General features: G+C 53.1%; 1 protein-coding gene across 1 annotated transcript in view; it reads left to right on the forward strand.

Moving 5' to 3' along the window:
* Window positions 1–21,532, forward strand: part of LOC119107385 (uncharacterized) — a 77,152-nt gene that overhangs the window by 26,706 nt on the left and 28,914 nt on the right. Inside the window, 5 exon segments of the mRNA XM_037230819.1 lie at window positions 10,068–10,166; window positions 10,588–10,704; window positions 13,576–13,662; window positions 15,146–15,259; window positions 16,971–17,076. Of these exon segments, the coding sequence (XP_037086714.1) occupies window positions 10,068–10,166; window positions 10,588–10,704; window positions 13,576–13,662; window positions 15,146–15,259; window positions 16,971–17,076 (523 nt within the window).

The following is a 21,532-nucleotide window of genomic DNA, read 5'->3' on the forward strand; positions in this document are numbered from 1 at the left end:
CACACACACACACACACACACACACACACACACACACACACACACACACACACACACACACACACACACACACACACACACACACATATATATATATATATATATATATATATATATATATATATATATATATATATATATATATATATATATATATGTGTGTGTGTGTGTGTGTGTGTGTGTGCGTGTGTGTTTCTGTTCGCAAGGCACGTGGTGTTCATCGTAATATGTGTGAATGTGCGGTGTTATATCGCGGATACAGAGGACTAGATATTTCCAGCCGGTGAACCATTTATCAACTGTCATATGTCATGATTTATTATCACGACAGAAATAACATCGGTAGATCAACCCAAATCCGTCCACTTTACACACACACACACACACACACACACACATATATATATATATATATATATATATATATATATATATATATATATATATATATCTATCTATCTATCTATCTATCTATCTATCTATCTATCTATCTATCTATCTATCTATCTATCTATCTATATATCTATATATCTATACACAGACGATGGCCTGGCGAACTTTCAACCTCATACATCCCGCAGTACCTTCTAGTTCGCAGGTGCCTACTAACTTCTCGTTTCTTAGAAGCGCTTTCCAGCTAGATGAAACATGCGCGAATATAAGAACAACGGCCTTAGCCCTCTTGACACCCAATCTACCAGTGTTCGTCGATACATACCGAAATGCATACTACAGCATCAAACAGTGCTTGAGCACCGCAATGTCCCCGCAGTACGCAGTGGAAGGGCACTGAATCATCAGTGACCAGTGCTGATCATATCGCTCTAATCGGCCCGCGGCGCGCCCTGCCACACATGGACAGGTGTCGGTGCCATCGACGCGGGCGGGGCGTCATTACCCGTGACGTCACAGGTCATGACGTCACAGGCAGAGTTTGAACGTCGCCGATCTAGCCAGGGGCGTGGTGAGGCGAAAGCACACATAAACAAGCGTCGACATGGAGGACAATCGACGGCAAGGACAATTCCAAGGACAAACGCTAGAAACCGCCCTGCCAACTCGATCTCACAGACTGAAATTAGTGGTTCGGAAAGCGGGCCCGAATCGCCGACTGCTGTCGAATAACAGGACCCTGAATCAGCACGTGTGACGTCAGTGCGGAACGGGGTCAATGGCGAAGCGGAACAGAAGCCGAACCACGCTGAGAATGCGCCACTGCCGGCCCTGGCACCAGTGCCGATGGCGTGGGAGCCAGCGACCGCAGCCACTTCGCGCCCGCAGCCTCGCGCCGCCGCGATGACGTCCGATGACGCGGCTGGGATGAGCTCCGGGTGACGCCTGTGCTGGGTGCCGTGGTTTCGGGGGTCAGACGGGAATGATGGCGGATGTGGTCGGCCTTGGGATGCTAAACTGAGAAGCGTTTGTCTCCGAAGAAGAAAATACATCGCTTAAGTTTACAAGCAAACAGCTTCCGTGTCGTCGTGAGTAAATTGGGTTTTTTGATGATAGAGTAAGGCGAGAGTATATCTGTGCTTTGCCTGCAGGGACCTCTACTCTATTTCTGTCACAGCAGCGCGTTTTATTCGGTAACACGACGCAACCTGTCCACGCCATGTCGCCTGACACATCACGCCACGTGACGCGACCGGCTCCCGCTCCACGCACCGGCAGAGGCCGCGGTCGCAGCGGCCGTCGCCGAATTAACCATCAGGGGTGAGTGGGGCCGTAATGAGAGGCTGGCGGTCGCGTGCCCCGCCCGCCGCGGCCGGGCCGGCCGACACGCCACCGGCCGCTCGCCGCCGCCGCCGCGCCGCCGTCGCCGGCGACGGGCACCGGGCGTCACCGTGCGATTAGCGCCGCCGACGGCCGGATTTACGCCGATTGGTCCGACGCGTGGGCGGCGCAGCGCCTGTCGACCATAGTCCGACGGCGCGAGCGGTATGTCACCGGCGGGGGGTCACGTGGCCACGATCCGATCCAGTCCGGCCCGGCTCGGCCAGACGTCACGTGACGAGCGTGACGCCGGCGACCGCAGCAGACGGCCCAGGCTGCCGGGTTGTTGCAGCAACAGTGGCGGCAGGCGTGACGCTGCTGGCTTGTCGCGATAACACTAACGCCCTCACAGTGTCAGCAAGATCCTGCAGACAGCCACTATTTTGTCGCGCTGAGGTTAAGAGACATCAAGTCAAAATGGCTGGCAGCAGGGTGAGCGACACACGCACCCGTACCCGCCGCCGCCGCGCCTTACGCAACTTAAGACAGTCTTCTGCTCTGAACGCACGCGGCTCTTTCATGCGTAGTTAAGGAGATAAGAGTCTCACGCCGCAGCACTGGCTGTCGTAAAACCGCTTGTCCTCGGCGCGCGGCGCGCGTCAACCGTAGCGAGCTGCTCGCCGGCGGCGCCACTCTAGGGAAGGGCGTTTGACACGCCCGCCCCGCACGCCACGCCCCAACGACCGGCCGGAATGCGCGTGGCTGTAGAACTCGCTCAGGGCCGTGAGAACCCCGGCTGGAGCAGCCGGCGCCGTCCATGACACGGCCGAGGCCGCCGGCGCACCGCTGGCCGGCGCGCGTTCCGCTCGCGGCGGCCCTGCCGGTCCCGGCCAGGTCACGGTGCATCCCGCGCAGGTCATGGGATCGGCCCCGACGCCGCGCCGGGGCCGCAGCTGTGATCAGGGTCAGGTCGTCACACCGTTCACAGGATGAGAGACGAGGCGTCACACTGTTCACACGTCGCCACGAAGCTCATCCGGCGCGCGCGCTCTACCGGCTCGGCGTGCAAGATTTCGCCCGAGCAGTTGTATCTCACGAGCGGTTGAGGACGGCTCTGCCTCTTACTGGAGTTGTCGCACGCACTGTTGCATGCAGGTCAGGTGCATGTGCCTTCGGAAAGGTTCCATCGAATGAACACACACTTAAATATCTCCGCTTGTTTGCGAGGGACTATCCAAGCGAGTAGGTCCCAAGCTCATCATCAAAGCGTTTCTCAAAACTGCTAAAAAATCCCAACCGGAAGCCGAAAATGAAGCCCTGCGCTGTTTGTATTGACGACAGAAGCACGCATCGGTGCGACTCTCTTCCAGGGCGTACTCGGCTGCAGAACTGGGGCAAGGCTGGCGACGCCCGAACTTTCCCAAACCGAGCCATCGCGTGTGTTTCACCCGTTGTGCCGCGTGATTTCAGGGGGCCAATGTTACCCGTGGAGTTTTACATCCTTATCAGTGGAACGCTGGCCACGCGATGAGCAGAAAGTTTGCAGCGCGTCTGTGTGTGTGTAGGAGTTCCCAGTGGCGGCTGCCTGCCATCCACGACGGGTGTGGCGAGCTCGGCATGTGGTGACGCTGCCCTGGGGCCATCGGGTCAGCGGCGGACCCACCGCGGCCCGGCACCCAGCCGGAATTATTCAGGAGGCATAGACCGAACAGACACGAGGTGTCGGCTTCGAATCACCACGGGATCTATAGAGGTGCCGGCCATGGCGCCTTAGGCGTTTACTCGTCACAGGCGCCCACACGTCACGGCGCTCCGTGACTAAGACGTAATTGAGCCCTCTTTTTGTGGAAAACGCTTAGCTGCCACAGGACAAGGGCTTGGGAAAAGCATGCTCTTTATCAGGGGTCGAAAAGTGCCTTTACACGAAATTTGGAACCGTCTAAACTGTCACCTGGAGTCGAATCTTTCAGGAATCGTTGCAACATATACCTGAATGCGATGAACCCCAAAACAAAGACAATTGACATACAGTGCGGAATAACCATCCAATATTTTCGCTTCGGGAGTTCATTTGCACTTAAGTGTCAGTTACCGGCCATCAAACACTGAAAGATGGTTAAGACAAGACCGATAAAACTATCAGATAATGCATACCTTGACATAGCCAGCCTTAAGATATGTAGCTTTCTATTCAGTTGGGGAGGGGGGGGGGGAGGCGGCATTGTGCCTCCTAACCAGGGATGCAGATTCCTATTCATAGCTTGTATTTTTATCCCTTATTTTTTACTTGTCATAACTTCTAGGGGTTCAGCCCCCAAAAATAGTTCAGAGAAACTACAGTCCTGGTCCCAACTGTGGAAGGAAAGTGCGTCAAAGCCGGTAGATAACTCTTCGAAGTGCATTTGGGAAGCAGGCTCGACCATTTTTCTTCCCGCACCCCCTCCCCCTTTCTCTTCCTCAATCCTAATTATTTTGCAACACTGCATCCCTGCAGCCCTACATTCACCGATCACATGGTTCTTCAAGCACCCGAAACATTATCACTATTGGTTTTATGGCGTCATCGTACAATCAGCTGGAAGCGTTGGCGACCGTCATTATCTTCGCATAATCATTGCCAGTGCAGTACTCGCACTTCTTAACATGATTCCAACTATTTAGAACAGAAGCCATATAATATTAGTATCGACATATGCAAACAACATTTTTAAAACAATTCTAGCACCTTCATTTAGCTCTATATGCAATATGATAACTACAAGCGTTTTACCTTACACCTAAGCGCCGATCAGTACGCTAAGTCTGAGGTGTATCAGGCAGTGTAAGAGGCCTACACTAGCGATGCTCGGCCTGTTACCTCAAAGCCACCGTTCCTCTCACAACAGGAAGCCCCGGATGAATCCTTGACATGTGTCGCTCCAACGACCTCCGTTTGCCTCTGAAGCTACAGCTAAGGTATACACAAACAGCAATCCTCCCGGATCGGCAAGGCTTTTTAACGTTATTTCCTGAAAAACTGACTACTAACCACGCTCTTCTAGCCAGCATGCTTCCCTGTTGTATTTAAGAAGGGTCGATCGCTTTCCGTGGTGGAGGCCCCAGACTCTCGATCACGTGCAGTCGTCGTAGAATATATATTTTAAGGCGCTTTCTTTGATTTTTGAGCTCTGTCCTTTTTTATAAATTTGGTCCGAACATATGCTGATTGAACGACTTGCTGGGATCATAGCTCACCTTGGGTAATACTTGTTGTGTTGGCCCTGAAGCCACCCTCCCATCGTGAAATTCCAGATCGAATTTGGTGGGGCGAGAGTTTGAGGTGCAACAATGCTTGGCACGGGCCTTCCCGCCCCTGTCATCATTTGACCTACAGCAGCTGCTGGCACCGGCCACAGATCATCCCAGTTAGGAGCAAATAGTGAGCACCGAATCCCTCCACGGGTAGGTTAGGAGAAGAGCATTCTAACGATTGGGCTAAGGAGCCGACTCAGCTATGATGATGATGACGTCACGATATGATGCTATGAAAAGTAGTTCGGAAGTTGTGTCATCTAAAGTCAACATAGGTGACGTGACGATGAAAACGATAAAACGTGGGGAAAAGTGTGGCCTTCGTGACCCCAGTTGACACATCACAGGTGTTATTAACGATTGTGTGATGCGGTCTGTCTGTTACCATCCGAACGTAGTTTGTTCCTTTGTCATACCATACTTGGTTCTTGGGAGAATAGGGCGGAGCCTTTGCACACTGGACTTGGCCCGTGTGATCTGATGTGGCATGTCAGAGGTCACATCCGCTGTTTCTTTTGGCTGTCATTGGTATGCCGCAAAACGACGTACGCCATTTATTACTGCTTTCTTCACTTTCTCAGCAAGCATGGTTCTCAATATAAAAACATGCTTAGATTCCCTATTTACTCTGTTGCGCCGGTTTCATCAATCCAAGGGCACTTTTACTGGTGGTCAATGGCACTAGCCTTGTTTGGTATTACGAGAAGAGCTATCCAATGGGATTCTTTACTCGGCCTCAGCGTGATTCATTGCCTTCTATAAAGCAGGGAAGAATCTGTGACCCCTTACTCGGCGAATGTGAGTTAAAGCGCATCCGTCGACAGATCAGGCTAACAATGCTAGACGCGAAGCCAGGTGGCTGCCGTTCGGAACGCTACCAACAAAGCTCAGTTTCCCATGCCGTCATCACATGTCCTGCGCGCAGACCGTGCGTTCTGTGGTGACCCGGTACCGGGGGCCTCCTCTCCATCGGTGCACGCGGCGATCTGGGTGGGCTAGGCGTGTCCGTGACATTTCCCGCCACACGGCTGGGGATCGATGCAGGGGGAGGGGTGCGTGCCGCCGTCCGCCTCGCCCCGAGCCCGAGGGGGGGGGGGGGGGGGGGCAGGAAGGCAATAAGGAGCCGACAGGCGCACCTGTCGTGCCAGATCGCCCGGTGATAGACAAGGCCGGCGGTCGCCGGTCAGGCAAGTGGCGGCCGCCGGGCGACGAGCCGCCACGCGCCACCCGCAGCTGCGGTGCGCTTCAGCGGCCGCAGAGCGGCTAGACTCGAGCGCGACTTGCGAGAAGAGCACGGTCAGCGGGTCTGTTTTCTCTTTTAATTCGCGAGGATTCGCAAAGCATCGAGCGTGGAAGGTGGCATGCCACTCAACATCCTGAAGCTCAGCATCAGCAGCAGCTGTCGAACCGACTTCCCCCTCGTGCTATCGTCACTGGCAACATCTCAGAAACCGTGCTCACTAGCTGGTGAAGTGCCGTCGTGATACGACTTCGTGAAAGGAGCCGCCCGCCCGCAGCATCGGACTTTAGGCCAATCACGCTGGTTCCAGCCATGTGCAAGACGGCGGAAAAGCTCGTTCATCAGCAGCTCATGTCTTACCTGGAGCAACAAAGCCTTTTTAGCGCTGGTCATCGCGGATTCATGGAACATCACTCGCGCCGTACCGTCCTTTTAACTGTCACGTACGGATCTTGCACGGCATAGACTGATCCGAAGTGACGCTTCTTACACTTGACCTAAGCCATTGTTTTGATGTAGTGGATCACTCAACCCTTTTTACTGGGCTCCGGCCGCTACAAACATCAGTCGACTGGTTTGAGAACTGTTTGACAGCACTGCAGCGAGCAAGCGTGTGAGAAACGTCTTTCAGTCCATCAAACATCCCTTTTGGAACTTCCACGGTTCCCGCCTCGGCCTTGTTGTATGGCATAACCAGCGGTGATCTCACTTGTCATATAACCTCTGAAATCACCGGCTTCCGTTAATGGTCCGCGGGGTGAAATTGTACGACCGCCCAGCGAGCAGTACCCCGCAGCCGCATGGACGACCTGACTACTTGGACCGTCCTGCAGTCTGCTGACGCAACAGCGATCCGCCGTCTCGGAAGTTTGATTTATGTTCTGCCTTGAACCAAAACTACCGGGCAAACAACATAATAGCTGTCGCACTCGTTGCTGCGAGCGCAGGAACGACTCAAACAAAAACTGTGGACCAATTTCCGAGTTTGCGAAATTTTAGCAACTTCCATATGTGTCTAGTATTGGAAACATACATGTGGGTTCTTATCATTATTTTATATGATTTCGGTTCATTAAGAACCGGAGCCAGAATTACTCCCCCCAATTTGTTTGGATTAACTGTTGATCAAAGTTAACATTATAAAAAGGAAGATCATCCTTCAGCCTCAGATTAGATCAGCATCAGATCATCCTTCAGCCTCAGATCAGATCAGCCTCAGATCATCAGATCAGCCTCAGATCATCCCTCAACCTCAAATCATATCGGCCTCAGATCATCCTTCAGCCTCAGATCAGATCATCCTCAGATCATCCTTCAGCTTCCCCATTATTTTGATTGAGTCCGTTCCATTTGTACGGAGCTGAACCAAGCATAAATGAAGCTATTGTCAATTTTTCCTGAGATGGGAGGGGGGACAGCTTTCCCTTATGCCGTATTTTCCACTGTCTCTGGACATAACCACAGCCTTGACGCAAAACAAATGAGCTTTAACCGAGATACCTGGTTGTTGTGGCCTGTGCGATCGATACAGCATTGGGAAGCAACGGGTGTGACAGCCGCTATTTTGCCTGCCGGGTATTTTTAGATGAGGGCAGAACATAAATTGAGCCTCAGAGACGGAGAGTCCCTGCCGCGTCAGCAGACCACACACACAAGGCAGCCCAATTAGCGCTCAGGTCGTCCATACGGCGGCGGGGTACAGCTCGCCGGACGGCTGCCTGTCCTGTGATAGCCGGGTCGATGCCTCGTTCAGCCCAGTCAGCGGCATGCAGCCCGCCCATCGGCCGCGTTCTGCCCGCCGTCGTCCTACCACGTCACCAGCTGATGGCCCGTCTGTCGCCACATTTGCGCGGAGTGCCCCGACACCGGCGCGGGGGAGCGCCTCGCTCCTGGCATCACGTCACCAGCAGCTTCGCACCCCGCGACCTTACTCGCGACCGATCGACTCTCGTCTCTAGCGCCGCCCCGTGACCTCACCCCGTGACCGACTGTGTACTCCCGCAGCTTGGCTTTACTGGGACACGGTCCTTATCCGGGCGTGTAAGCGGCTCTCGACCCTAAGCCGTCGGTGCGCCGGTCCCAAATCACACCCGGCCCTGTTGACATATCGTTACGGGTCGCGACGGTCGAACCCGCCGCCGGCGGACGCGGCTCAGCCGCCGCTAAATTAGCCTAATTTCCGCTGTGTCAACCGGCCGTCAGCGGCGACGGACGCTTCGTCGGAAGCGACGCGCCGCCCGGCACGACCGTCGACGGTCCGGACGCAGGGGCGACAGGTGGGCCGGACCGGGGAGGGGGGCGGGGAAGCAGCAATTGTCGGTCCGTGCTGAGCTTGGTGTTGTCTTACGGGCTATTGAGGTCAGCGTGGCTGGTTGTCTGCAAGTTGATGCTGCATTCTGTTTTGTGCAGTGTTGTATTCTATGTCGTACCCATACGTTGATCTTTTCTAAGAAGCCATATAACCGGGGTCCACGTTTGTTGAATGTGGGTCGCGTGAACGCAGTATCCCTTCATACACGCCCTGGTAACTATCTCGCCAAATCGCATGAAAATTGCAGGATGTGCAGATCGTGATTGCAGATCAAATTAACCAGGTTGACACATTTGCTGCTATTTTTGCCTTGTATGCGTGGGGTCTCACAATTAATCACAACTGGGTTTGTCAAACACTGTGAGAATCATGCATCTTGTGCCAACTCTGGTTACCTACGCATCTGTGTGGCATAGAAGCTCAGTTAAAGTCACTTTTTAAACAATAAACTACCGCGCCGGAACAGCGCGGTAGTTTATTGTTTGCCAACTGCCAGCGCACATTTCATGTGACACCAACAAAGTCACCACAAACGGACATCATACGTTATTTTGGTCCCACGCTTATAGGTTGACTTAACACGGGCCCGGGCGGTCGGTGGATACCCTTCGTTCGGGTGAGGGGCCAATGTGTCCCACTGAGATCTCAGAAGCTAAGCTCGCTAGAGACGCGAAATTCACAGAGCGTTTTAACCTGTACGTGAGCCCGCTTAGGTCAAAATTTTGCGTGCCTAGGTCATGTTCTTCGGTTCAAATAAGGTCATATAAGGCCAAATTCCGGGCTGGTCTCCGTAGGGCTCCTTGAACCTAGAAAACTGTTCTAAGCAAAAGATTGCGTGCTCCTTTAAGGTCAGTGACCTTGCTTGACCTTTTGAAAGTCATGGGGATGAAACTCATACAAGACTGCTTGGAGTTTTGCATTTAAACAAGCAACAACGATTACGCTAGACAGTGTGTTCCTAAATACAAAACGTTAACTGAGTTGTTTTAGGTCCGTGACCTATCCTAACCTTTAAGACGTCCATGTAAGTTGTATAATGCGGTTCCTGTTATCAATAAATTTGAAATGAGCACCAGAAACTACCTCATACAGCAAGCCCTAAGGAAATAAAACAGGTTAGCTTTCACCTTGGACTGAGCTTCATACCTGACCCTGGGCCAATGTTATTTGTTCATTAAGTTGTTGTGTTGCCTAAGAAAGCATCTCAGAGATGCATAGCCTGGTCTAACACTCCGTTGTTGGATCAGATTATTGCCCTTCGCTGAAACCATGGCCTGACTTTGACCTGCCATAGGCCAACGACCTTACAAGTTATATTTAAATTTTTGGTGCCAGACGATTCGCTATTGTCAGCTACAGCCAAATTGGCGCGGCTACGCCACGCCGTTCGAAAACTATTCCGAAGAAAGCCTTGAGGGGGTCAATTTGTTCCCCACCCGAGCGCATGCTAATATAAGTTGAGTCATGGCTTAGCGATGCTGCGACAAATGGCTCTCGCGCCGGCCGTTTCAGGAGGGCTTCTCGGTCCTGCATCTGGCCGTGCTGCACGCTCGCGAGGACATGGTGAAGACGCTGCTGAATAGGAGGGCGGACGTCAACGCCCTGACCGGGGTGAGAGGCTGAGAGAAGCTTTGAGGGGCTGTTTCTTCATGGTGGGGTCTGGCAGGGCCCCGAGGTCTTCCTGATGTTGATGGGCGGCTATCGGGGCTTCAAGGGCTCTCCGACATGGATGCGTGACTTGACTCCAACGGACCCTGATGATCAGGTCAGGGCTGTAAAGATTCCGCAATCACTGAAATTGATGTTTTGGTCCTCGATTAAGTGCGCTACTACTTTATAAATGGAGCGGTCTAAGTGATACCACACATTCGACCTTGGGATTCACGATATCTTGAGAAAGTTTAAAGCTTCTAACTTCAGCACGAGCTATTTCGACGGACCAGTCCCAAGCCCCGCGTCCCCTCCCCCCCCCCCCCAGCCGCCGCAGAGTGTACCTCAACCTCGTTGACAACGCGTCCCCGTGACCCACCAGCCGAAGAAGATGACCTGCGTCCACCTGGTGTGCACGCGCACAGCAGGCCTGGCCGTCAACATCCTGCGGCTCCTGCTGCAGACGACCAACAAGGACGTGCGCCTCATCAAGGACGTGGTATGGCCGGCCGGCTGGCTTGCTCTCCCCCTGCACGCACGCCGTGTCGCTTCGCTGACCTGGGCAGAGGCGCCGCTGCGCGCGCCGCCCGGTCGCTGATGTGGTGTGGGGCGGACGCAGCGGCTCGCTGGACGGGTCGGATGGGTCAAGAGGTCGGGAGATGGACAAAATGTGCTTCTAGGCGATTGAGTAGTGGCACCGCTGTGTCAACCCGCATCGATCGAGGGCGGCGATGACACAATGTTCACATTTTTGTCTGTTGCAGCTTGTTATGATCATCTTTAAGGCACGCACATGAGCGGAAACCCCTGCGATGCGGGAAATAATCATCGATTTTGTTTCTTTCAGAAATTACCGTCTCCTGTTGGGTTTGACTGACTTTCCCCTGCATGTGTGAATGCTCGATTTGTTGGCTTTGTTTTTGCACTTAGGGTGGACATGTGACTGCCGACCTCGACGGGTAATGCGACCTCCCCGATGTATACCGTAAATGTTCAAAAGCAAGTCGCACTTCAAAAACCCACGAACAACGCGTGGTGAAAACGCTCACGTGCTGCTCTGAAATATTTCGTCGCCCTCCATATATGTTTAGACGCCTATCTGCTTTGGTTTATATTGTCTGCTTTTTGGTTCATGTGCACGATTTGTGATGCTTTGTGGATGCTATAGTCTTCGGACTGTGGGCTACCACGTCGATGTTATGAAGGAAGCTTTAACCCAGGTTTTGTTGGCAGAGCTTTGCAACTGAAACTTTTACTTTGACGGCACCGATTATAGACAAGGTGATTTTTTTCTCTTCTTGTGCGTTTTGTTTTGTTTTGCCTGTTGTATTCTATTTATTGTTGGCATCGTCCTTTATTTATATAACACTGGTGCTGGGACGACACCAGTTTTTGCTTTCATGAAACGTTTTTATTTCAGTGTATACAGTGGTCGCACAATATTCGAGAATATGAGCACTAAATGTGGCGCTTTTGCTGAAAAATGGCTGCTTATGATCTGTGAGACGATTGATGCATTTCTGTGGCATTCCCTGTCACCGCCGCCGCCACGCCGCTTCGCCCCAATGTCTCGTCTGTCTGGCCGCAGTTCTTTCACCCAGGCAGCTCCACGCTAAGCCACCGGATTCTGCTAAAGGCCCTGCTTGCCCGCGATTCGGTGAGTCCCACAAGGCACTGCTTGCCCGCGATTCGGTGAGTTCCACAAGGCACTGCTTGCCCGTCGTCTGCCGCGGACGCTGCCCGACACAGTGCGCTACCTTGTGATGCACGATCAGCTTCCGTGCGGCTGGACCTGTCTGCTCCCATTTGAGCGTGTGACGACGCGTGATAGCTGTTTTGCGTGGAGAAGCAATAGTTGTGGGGTTCCGCCTCATCCATTCGCAGCGATTCATGCGAATAACTCGATTGGGTGGCTCTCGCAGACGTGAGAAACAGGTAAGAACTAGTGGTTTCGACGTTTTTTCATGTTAGCCTCCAAGCTGAAAAAGTCAAAATCCGAAGTGCTTTTGTTTGAAAAGCACATTACTGTAGGAAGTTGACTTTCCAGGTCACTCAGCCCGGCCATGACCTCCAGTTTTGACCTCTAAAGGAAACTAAGGCCGGAGGCCTACACCTGGTCCCCGGAAGGCTCGTGAGACGCGTCAGGGTCTCAGGCGTGGCGGGCGGAACAGGCTGACTGTCAGGGATCCCAACGCGCCCTTATTGATCCAGCCGGGCTATTCTCGGGCGGAAATTCCGGAGCCTCCGGCAGTCGCATGCATCTACTACGGCGCGTACGCACTCGGCGCTCGAACCCCTTTGCAAGCTGGGTGATTGACCCGGAGCCACTGTCTCCGGGTCACCGCTCTTTGTTTCGGCTGAGTGGGTCCCCGACCCGAATGGGATCCTCAAAGCCAACAAAGCCAACACCTCCCGGATTTCCCAGTGTTGTTGTTATCGCTTTTCTACGGTCTTCAAGTCCTCAGCTAACTGCGCACCGATGAAGCCATGCGCCCGGCGGCGGTGCGAGCTGCCTCACCCCACGGCGGCGGCGCGCCCGCACGCAGACAGACACCCAGCCGGCCCGTGTCGCCGTGCAGCGGCGCAGGTCGGCTTGGGCTGGCCCCGGGCGATACGGCGCTCGCGTGACCGTGGCCACTTTCTCGGAGCCGTGCTCGGCGCCGATCGATTCGCCGTCCGACTTCGCTAAAATCCCGTCATCCCGCGTCGTTGGTTGGCGCGGGGGCGAGGACCCTCATCGAAGTAGCCGTGGGCGCGCCACGTGCCGCCGCCGCCGCGGTCTCGTGGCGGAGCGTCGTGCCGTGTAGAAGACGAGTCGAGCTCGGGCGAGGCTGGCGCGGCGCAGCGCTGCATTGATTTCGGCCCGGCCGCTGGGGTGGTGCGACTCTAGGAGTCTGTTCTCTGCCCTCAGCTTTCAGGAGGATGTGCTGGCCGTGGCGTGGCCAAATTGCTTAATGATTTTGCTCCAGTAAACCGGAAGTGTCGGCTTGGCTGTTCGCCTACAATAAGTCTGAATTTACCATCCCCCTTTGAGTAGTTGGACACGCGTTGTCGGGAATAAGAAGATAGATCGGATATTAGGCGATGCGCTCTGTCTGTACATTATAAATTCTCGTATTTTGGCTGTTAGTACCGACCTTGTGAACAAAATTTGCAAATTTCACAAACTCCCGGGTAGTTGCACGCCCACATTGGTTTCCGCCGCGTAAATGGGCGTGAAAAGTAATAACATCAATGCCTGAGGTAGCTTAGTGCGTCCAGCATTAGTGCACATGCTTTAGTTCGACAAACTTAAGATTGCTGTTCAGTTGAGCCGCCTTCCAAGATGGTGGCGGCGCCCGCTCGTCACCGAGCCGCTGTTCTCCCGCAGGACGGCAACATTCCGCTGTTCCTGGCCATCGAGGCCGGCTCACAGCACCTGTGTCGGGAGCTGCTCAACTACCAGCCGGAGCTGCAGGTCAGTCAGCTGGGCCGGCACGGGGCGGGGTCCGCTCAGTCGCGCGTCATCAGCCTGCATGGACTGAACACTGGCAGCCCTTAGCCTGTGCCGACCGTGGGGTGGTGGTAAACTGGGCGGAGGGACGAACCAGTTGAAAATGCCAAGCCAACGGCCATAAAAACTACGGGGGGGGAGGGGTAGCGATGTTGCGTGTGATATTTGCTCGCATTGGGTAGAGTGGGGGAGTGGGGTTGTGCCTCAGCAAGGAAAGGTGCGTCACCGTAGTGTCTGCGCTTCCTAGAGCTGTAAAAATCAATTGAGTGACGTTTTCTGATGCGACAGGTCCCCTCAGATTGTGCAACTGCACGGTAAAGATCGTTTTGCAACAAGGATCCGCGTAATCTGACGACAGGACACTTCGCATGTCCATTTGCGGTGGTCCCAGGCTGCCGTATATAACCTCCGCGTCACTTTTGCCGTACCGACCTTGTGAACAAAATTTGCAAATTTCACAAACTCCCGGGTAGTTGCACGCCCACATTGGTTTCCGCCGCAATGCGGATCTTTATCTTTGATCTTTGCAATCTTTAGGCCAAGCGTTGTGCAAATACTTTACTGATGCCTGAAAATTTCACAGAGAGAATGGACTGATGCAGGAGTCTCTATACAATCCCATGCCTCCAACCACCAGGGCACGTGGCACCCAATGGAACAGGGCAGCGTTGGTCTTGCCAAGGCCGACACGGTGGCCCACAGAGTATCAATTGATGACTGCCTAGCCGTTGATTACAGGTTCTAGTACCGCAGGCAGGACCATAAATACGAGATGATGAATGTTCAAATAAAACACTCTCTTGACACTCGCCTGCAAACAAGGGAGAAGTGATTGCGATTGTATCGACACTTGGGGGCCCATTTTCTGAGATAATGAGGCCTCAGCACAAGTGCACCTTGTATGGACTCGGCCAGACGTATCGGAATCGAGAGTAAGGCGCTCCATTAGTTATTTATTACGAGCAATAACACCTGCGCACAAAAGTTGAATGCAGCTCGCTGTGTTAATTATCAAGACTTGGCCGATAAACCGAAGCTCCAAGTCGTTTTTTGCTTTGATGAAGCTTGCAAGCCACATCCAGATTTGAGGCACATCTTGCACAGGCCATGACAGCCTTCTTTGTCAAAAAGCATCCGTAAAAGTGTGTAGTCTCAGCTCTTATGTCTCAACCATGTCTGGCATAAAGGCTTCTAATCGTGCAAAAAGTCAAGCAGTCGCAGGCATTGTGTTATAGAGATAGACAAGGCAGATACAGCTAAACAGAAAAAGAGAAAGTTAAACTGCCCGCGAATATATTCACAGAGCAGGAAAAGAGCCAATAACCATCAGCATTCCGCCGCTCAGCTGCCATTTAAAGCCGACCCCTGCCGCTCCCGTGGACCCGCCAGCCCCATGTCCCCCCGCCCCTGATCAGCTCCTGACCTGACCCCGCTGACCGTTCGACAGGTCAAGGTGCGCAAGAGCACCAAGGACACGGTGCTGCACCTGGCCGTGCGTCGTCGGGACATCGACCTAGCGCGTCTGTTCGTCGACTACGGGGTGCAGGTGGACGCCCAGAACGTGAGTCCGTGCGACATAGGCCCGTTCGTCGCCTACGGGGTGCAGGTGGACGCGCGGAACGTGAGTCCGTGCGACATAGGCCTGTTCGCCGTCTACGGCGTGCAGGTGGACGCCCGGAGCGTGAGTCCGCGCGGTGTGGGTGCGGCGAAAGGCGGCCGTGACGAAGGCGAGAGGCGAGAACTCGGCCGACGCGGTTTTACTGGGAGTAATAACCGACAGCCCCTCCTGTGTCACGCGCGAAATATTTATTGCGCTGTACCTGTATGCGAGAAATTTCGCTGTCAGAAGTATCGACATTGCCTGTAACACCTAACCCAAGCAGATTAAAATGAAGCAGCATCCGACATACAGGCCCCGTTTATTCTCTCATGATCTAGCTGCTCGTCTTACTCGACCGAAACTGAGCTGACCTCCACACATCACCAGCGAAACAGAAACATTTGACCAGGACGTTATATATATATATATATATATATATATATATATATATATATATATATGCGTACGTGTGTGTGTGTGTGTGTGTGTGTGTGTGTGTGTGTGTGTGTGTGTGTGTGTGTGTGTGTGTGTGTGTGTGTGTGTGTGTGTGTGTGTGTGTGTGTGTGTGTGTGTGTGTGTGTGTGTGTGTGTGTGCGTGTGTATTGCCATAATCTAATTTGATATTTCATACGCAACAGACCTGTGACACTGAATTTGACCGCCACGCGACAGCGGCAGCTGAGTGAGGCCACCATCGAGTGCCGCGCAGAGTCTCTCCCGACCCCCGCAGACCCCACAGCCTCCCGGGTGTCAGTGGGCGTGGCGTCTCGCGCCGCCGTGTTACCGCCGGAGCGCCGCAGTCACGCGCCGCGTGTTGACGAGCGCCCCGCCGGCAAACATCTCCGCCGCCGCACGCTGCCGCAGAACGGCCGGCAGTTCCCGGCCGCCATTCTGCGCGGAGAGCGCCGTTTCATCACGTTTTCTAATAGTTATTGGAAAATGCGACCATTCGGCCGAGCAGAACGACGCTCAGCAGGTCGTTGGAACAATGGCGGGCGCGCGGCGGGCGCCGCGGGCTGCAGCAATCATGACGCGTTACAGCGCCGAGATACAGACCGGAGCAAGGCCGACAAATTGGGGGCGTTGTATGGGCGGCCCCGGGTTGTTCGGAGCGGCGTGCGGCTCATGCGTCAGGCGGGTGAAGTGTCGAGGAGGGGCTGGGGGGGGGGGGGGGGCGAGGGGAGGGGGGGGGGCTATTGAGGACGTGGCTCATTTATTGATGTGAGATGACCACTGATGGCAGCCCCGCTAAGAGACCGGACGAAGCTTAGATAAGGATGACTATCGCATTGCGGATTGAAATACGGCCCCCTTCGATGATAGTATTTATATGCGATGGCGTCTGAAAGGGCTGTTTTTAAGTCGGGAAATCGACAGCATGATCCGCACTGTTTGAGCGGCGGTTTACAAGCTTTGCTCTTGTCAGGCGTTCCCGACGATGGCATGTCAGAATCCCCAGAGCTGTAAATCAAACGCCGCCAGGCTCAGCTGGCGGCTCAACAAACACGCCCTACACTGAGTGAAGGGTGTCAGCTGCCCGGCTATTTAACGGGTCATCACGGGTGATCTGCTTAACGTCAAATCAATAGCAACCCGCGTGACGTTGTGCTACTGACGCCTTGTGACGTGACGTCAGGGATGAGCCGTGTGACGTGACGTCATCGATTCGCAGAAAGACGGCCAGACAGCGCTGCACATTGCCGGGGCCGAGGGCGATGACGTCATGGTGAAGTTCTTCTACAGCATCCATGCCAACCCGAACATCGCCGACAACCAGGGTGAGTCGAAACTGCTCGTGAAATTTTATATTCACCGGGCCTTTCACTGGCGACGAAAACGCCCTGAACTTGCAGCCGCCGACACACAGCCTGTACATTTACTACACAAGAACATTTACTACGCGCTCTATTTCACCATAGTTCGGGCAGGATATATATTGACTGCAGTAAATACTTGTGATGCCCGAAGTCCATATAGATGACACTCACGAGACAAGCGCGCAGTGGCGACGCAGTGTGGTTTAAAAACTTGGTGACGGCAATGCACACCCGCAGCAGCCTAGGTCACATGTCTCCCTGTTGGACGAGGCTTAGCTGGTACGGAACGGACACCAGCTTTCAATGTACTCTTTACAAGTCACAGCTTCATAAAGCAAATCTGTGAACCTAACACCTTTTTAAATCGCAGACACCTTTCAGGAGTCGACCTGAGCACTGATGATTACGAATCGAATACTGGACTAGAATTAGCTTTGCACCAGCCTACATGCTGACACGACGCAATTTAGAAGCGCGTGGGTTCGTGGTCTCCCTTTATTAGACTAGGCCCGTGCCGGTTGCTCTGGCACCTGTGAGAGCTATGCTACTGAAGCCCAGGCATTGTCCCAGTACCAGCGGCACTGACCCTCCCGCTGGCTCAGTGGTATCAAAACCTGGCATCTCCGCGTGTAGCTCAGACAGCCCTTCTGACGAAGAACATGCTGTAGGATTTAGGACAGACTGTAGGACAGACTGTAGGACGGCCATGACACAGAGGCGAATGAGAGCCCCGGTATGGGGCCGAGGCCACGCCCGCCTGTCGGCCGATCCCCATAGCTGGTCGGTTGGCCTCTGTTATTACTGTTCGCGTGTCTTTGGGCGAGCGCCAACGATGTCCTGGCTTTTTGCGATCGGTTTGTTGTTTGATATCCATTTATTATGAGGTCGCCAGCGACGACTGACTGTCCGACACCTGCTAATGCTTCAGCTTGTTCGACGTCCGCTACAAAAAAGGCGACGAGCTCACTGCTCATTTCTCTAAAAGCACCATTAACGTCGTTGAAATAGCCGACGAGGGCAGGGATTTGTGATCGCGACCGTGATGGGTCTTTGCTCTGCGTAAAATATAGATAAGACGTGTCTAGATTACCTGATGTACAGACACGCACATGTTCTGCCTTTTACGTTTAAGGCTTGGCACGAAGGTTACCTCGGTTACAATAGGAACAATTAAAAGTGTTACGTGCAAGTGCGGAAAGACATATCAAAAACAGTATCAGTGTCTATTCTGGGTGCAGATTGGCCCACGTTGAATTATACCCCGAGATAATTGCGATGATTGACCTGCCTCTTAAGTTTAAATGGCGTTAAATGATGTTTAGTAGAGTTCCCCAACTGCAGTCTGGTAACGAAATGACATCGATAAACGCGGTTTCCACTTAAAGAGCTTGACAGGCCAGTAAAGAACGATATGCTTCCAACCATTGGTATCATACCAACGTAGTTAGATAAGTCCACAGCAAACGGTCCTATCCCTCTTTTTCCGCTATCATCAGATCTGCATCGACTGAGGGTGTTCCTCGCCCAAACCGTTCTTGCTCCTGATGACAACAGGATGTGCGCTGGTAACTCAGTCCGCTGGGATGTCGCTCATTGGCCAGTTCGTATCGGAATGCAGCACATCGTAGCACCACGGAGCTAGCCTAATCGTCGGTCGTACTTCGAGGTTAATCTGAGATGAATGATCCCAGTAGGGCGTCACCAAGCCGGCATCTAATGACCCTTGCTTCAACTCTAAGTCCAGAGGCTGATGTGCATACGGCACACTCTTTGACTAGCGAAGCGATTATCTATGAAATGCTGAAGATATGTGTGTTTCGATGCAGTAATCTGTGGACGGGTGCGGCGTAAGAGCTTCCTTCATCGACACTTAACACGCACCGTGATGGCCAGTGGGATGCCGATCGCTCAGTTGGGGTTCAATTAGACCCCCAAGATTTTAAAAAACTTAGCTAGATAGCAGCACCAAGCTTACAGAGTGGGATGGCCAGTGTATCAACCAGCGGCGTCAATTTGAATACTTTTATGAGGGCATTGGCCCCCCAGTGCTGAAGTGAGCTTCCCCAATGTTGGGTTGGCCCCCTTCCCATAATTTTGCTGGCATATCACAAAAATACACCACAAATTTCTTGTCAACGCACCAACTAAATGAAAATACATCAACTAAAAAACTAAATATCTTGGCACCAACTTTACATGATCTGGGCACATCTCCATTGGGATTATACAATGAACATAACCAACATTTTGCTCACGCAAAATGCGCTTGCACCATAACCATCTCCAAAACAACTCTGGTTTAAATATTAGTCACCATATTCTCATTGAGATCAGAGTAAACACACACACACACACGCACACACACACACACACACACACACACACACACACACACACACACACACACGCACACACACACACACACACACACACACACACACACACACACACACACACACACACACACACACACACACACTAAAACACAAACTTTCTTTCATCCCAGTGCAAATCCAATGCAATGTTTTCCATCCCATATAGTGTCAGCACATTGACCAAGTATGATTATGTCTATCCTGCCAAAGTCTTCGATGCCAATTATAAATTATTAAAAAGTTAGGGAAGCAATCAGCCCTGCCTGGCTCTTCCGGCTGCCGCCTAAGTATTCTGCAAACTCCAGTCAGGCCCAAACATTTCAACATTATGCCACATGTAGCCTATCTTTTGACACATAACTACATAATTCATGACTCCAGGCTGTTGCAAGCTTTAATAATAATCACATTATTCCGTGCTCTCCCGTCCATTACTTGTCATATTATTCGCCACTTACCAGCCACCCATGCTTCTTAATCCGATGAGAGGAAAGGCGGGCAGTCCATAGACAGCGTGGTATTGTTTAAGCATCCGAATTTACCACTCAAGAGAGGAATGCTCAGCGCGAATCAGATAAAGGACCATCTGCAACGTTTTTTGCCTGCAAAACCTGCGACCCTGCAAAATTACTTTGCTTTCAAAAACATCAAACGCCCGTAACCAGGGCAGAGGTGCTGATTTCTTGAAAAGTTTGGGGGGGAGGGGATAGTCAACCCAATGGCCGATTTAGCCGCTAATCGCAGGAAAAAACTGGCTTCATTGGTTAGCCTCCTCTCACCCTCAAAAACCTAATCGAAATCCGGCCACTTAGCTTTCGTTTTAATTCTTTCCGTTTTATACAATAAATTGCGGTTCTTATGAACTAAAAGCAGAAATGCTAACAAGTGGGATGCACTTCACATTTTGACAACAAAATCTGCCATTTTTTCGAAAAAACACGTTTTCGCCTCCTGGTCACGTTGTGGGAGGTCAGTACCACCATCAGTACCAGCCCCTTTAGTCCCCCAAAGCAGCCAATGAACAGAGCAGGATCATAGAGCCCCACATCACAATCACAAAATTCTTCTGATATTTTCAGTCTCAAGCAACACATTTCAATCACCCAAAAAAGAAAATAGAGCTTCTCCTCTTGCCTTGAAGGAGGGATGGCTATCGCGCTTTCGCAAACTTAAGAAACAACCCTGCTTAAGCTGTCGTGAGCGTTGGTACAACACTGTACTGAAGCAGTGACGTCGGCGGCTCAGCAGTTACACACAGCAGCGGCCGTGGCAGCACAACGCTGGACAGTTGTAACGGTGGCGGCATACCATTGGACGACAGCAGCGGCCGCTGGGCGCTGGACGGCGACGGTAGGTGCTGACACTTTATGATCTACCAGCTGCCGAAAGTGTTGCACCGTTGACTTGGCCCCGAGGCGAACTGCTTCAACTCGGCCTGCAGAGCCGGAGCGTCCACCACGTCTGGGTATGTGGCCAGCACTGCGGCGTGATTTAGCCGCTCTTGGCCTAGGATGGGGAGCAGCCATCCTCTCAGACGACGAAGAAGACTGAACGGCCGCTCTGCCGCGCACAATGTTGCTGGAGCGGTCAGGACCAAACACAGCAGCGCGACAGCGGTTGGCAGCACCTGCCGCAGCCTCTCATCACTCAGTAGGGCCATCACGCCATCGAGGGAGGTCAGTCGTGCCTTTCTCTAGATTGACGCCCCATCCAACAACATCCGGCGGTGGAGGCGGAGCCGCTCCAGGTCGAGGTCGTAGAAGGTGGCGGTTGACAACAGTTGCCGGCTGCCTCACTCTTCCGCCATGAAGAGCGCCCTCTCGGCCTTGGTCAGGATGGGGTCATCAGAGCCGAGCCGACCGCTGATGGAGCCGGCCAGCCAGTCGACGGCTTCGCAGTACGCCTGGCGGTAGCGGTCATCGGGACAGGCATGCTGGTGTGGCTCGGCACCGTTGTCCAGTCGCCGAGGTGGTCGCATCGGGCGTCCGCAGCCTGAGGCAGCCCACTTCTAGACGCTCCGCGACGGACATCAGCTCCGCCCA

The sequence above is a fragment of the Pollicipes pollicipes genome, unplaced genomic scaffold, assembly GCF_011947565.3.
Source record: "Pollicipes pollicipes isolate AB1234 unplaced genomic scaffold, Ppol_2.1 Scaffold_6686;HRSCAF=7923_pilon_pilon_pilon, whole genome shotgun sequence".
Taxonomy (NCBI): Eukaryota; Metazoa; Arthropoda; class Thecostraca; order Pollicipedomorpha; family Pollicipedidae; genus Pollicipes; species Pollicipes pollicipes.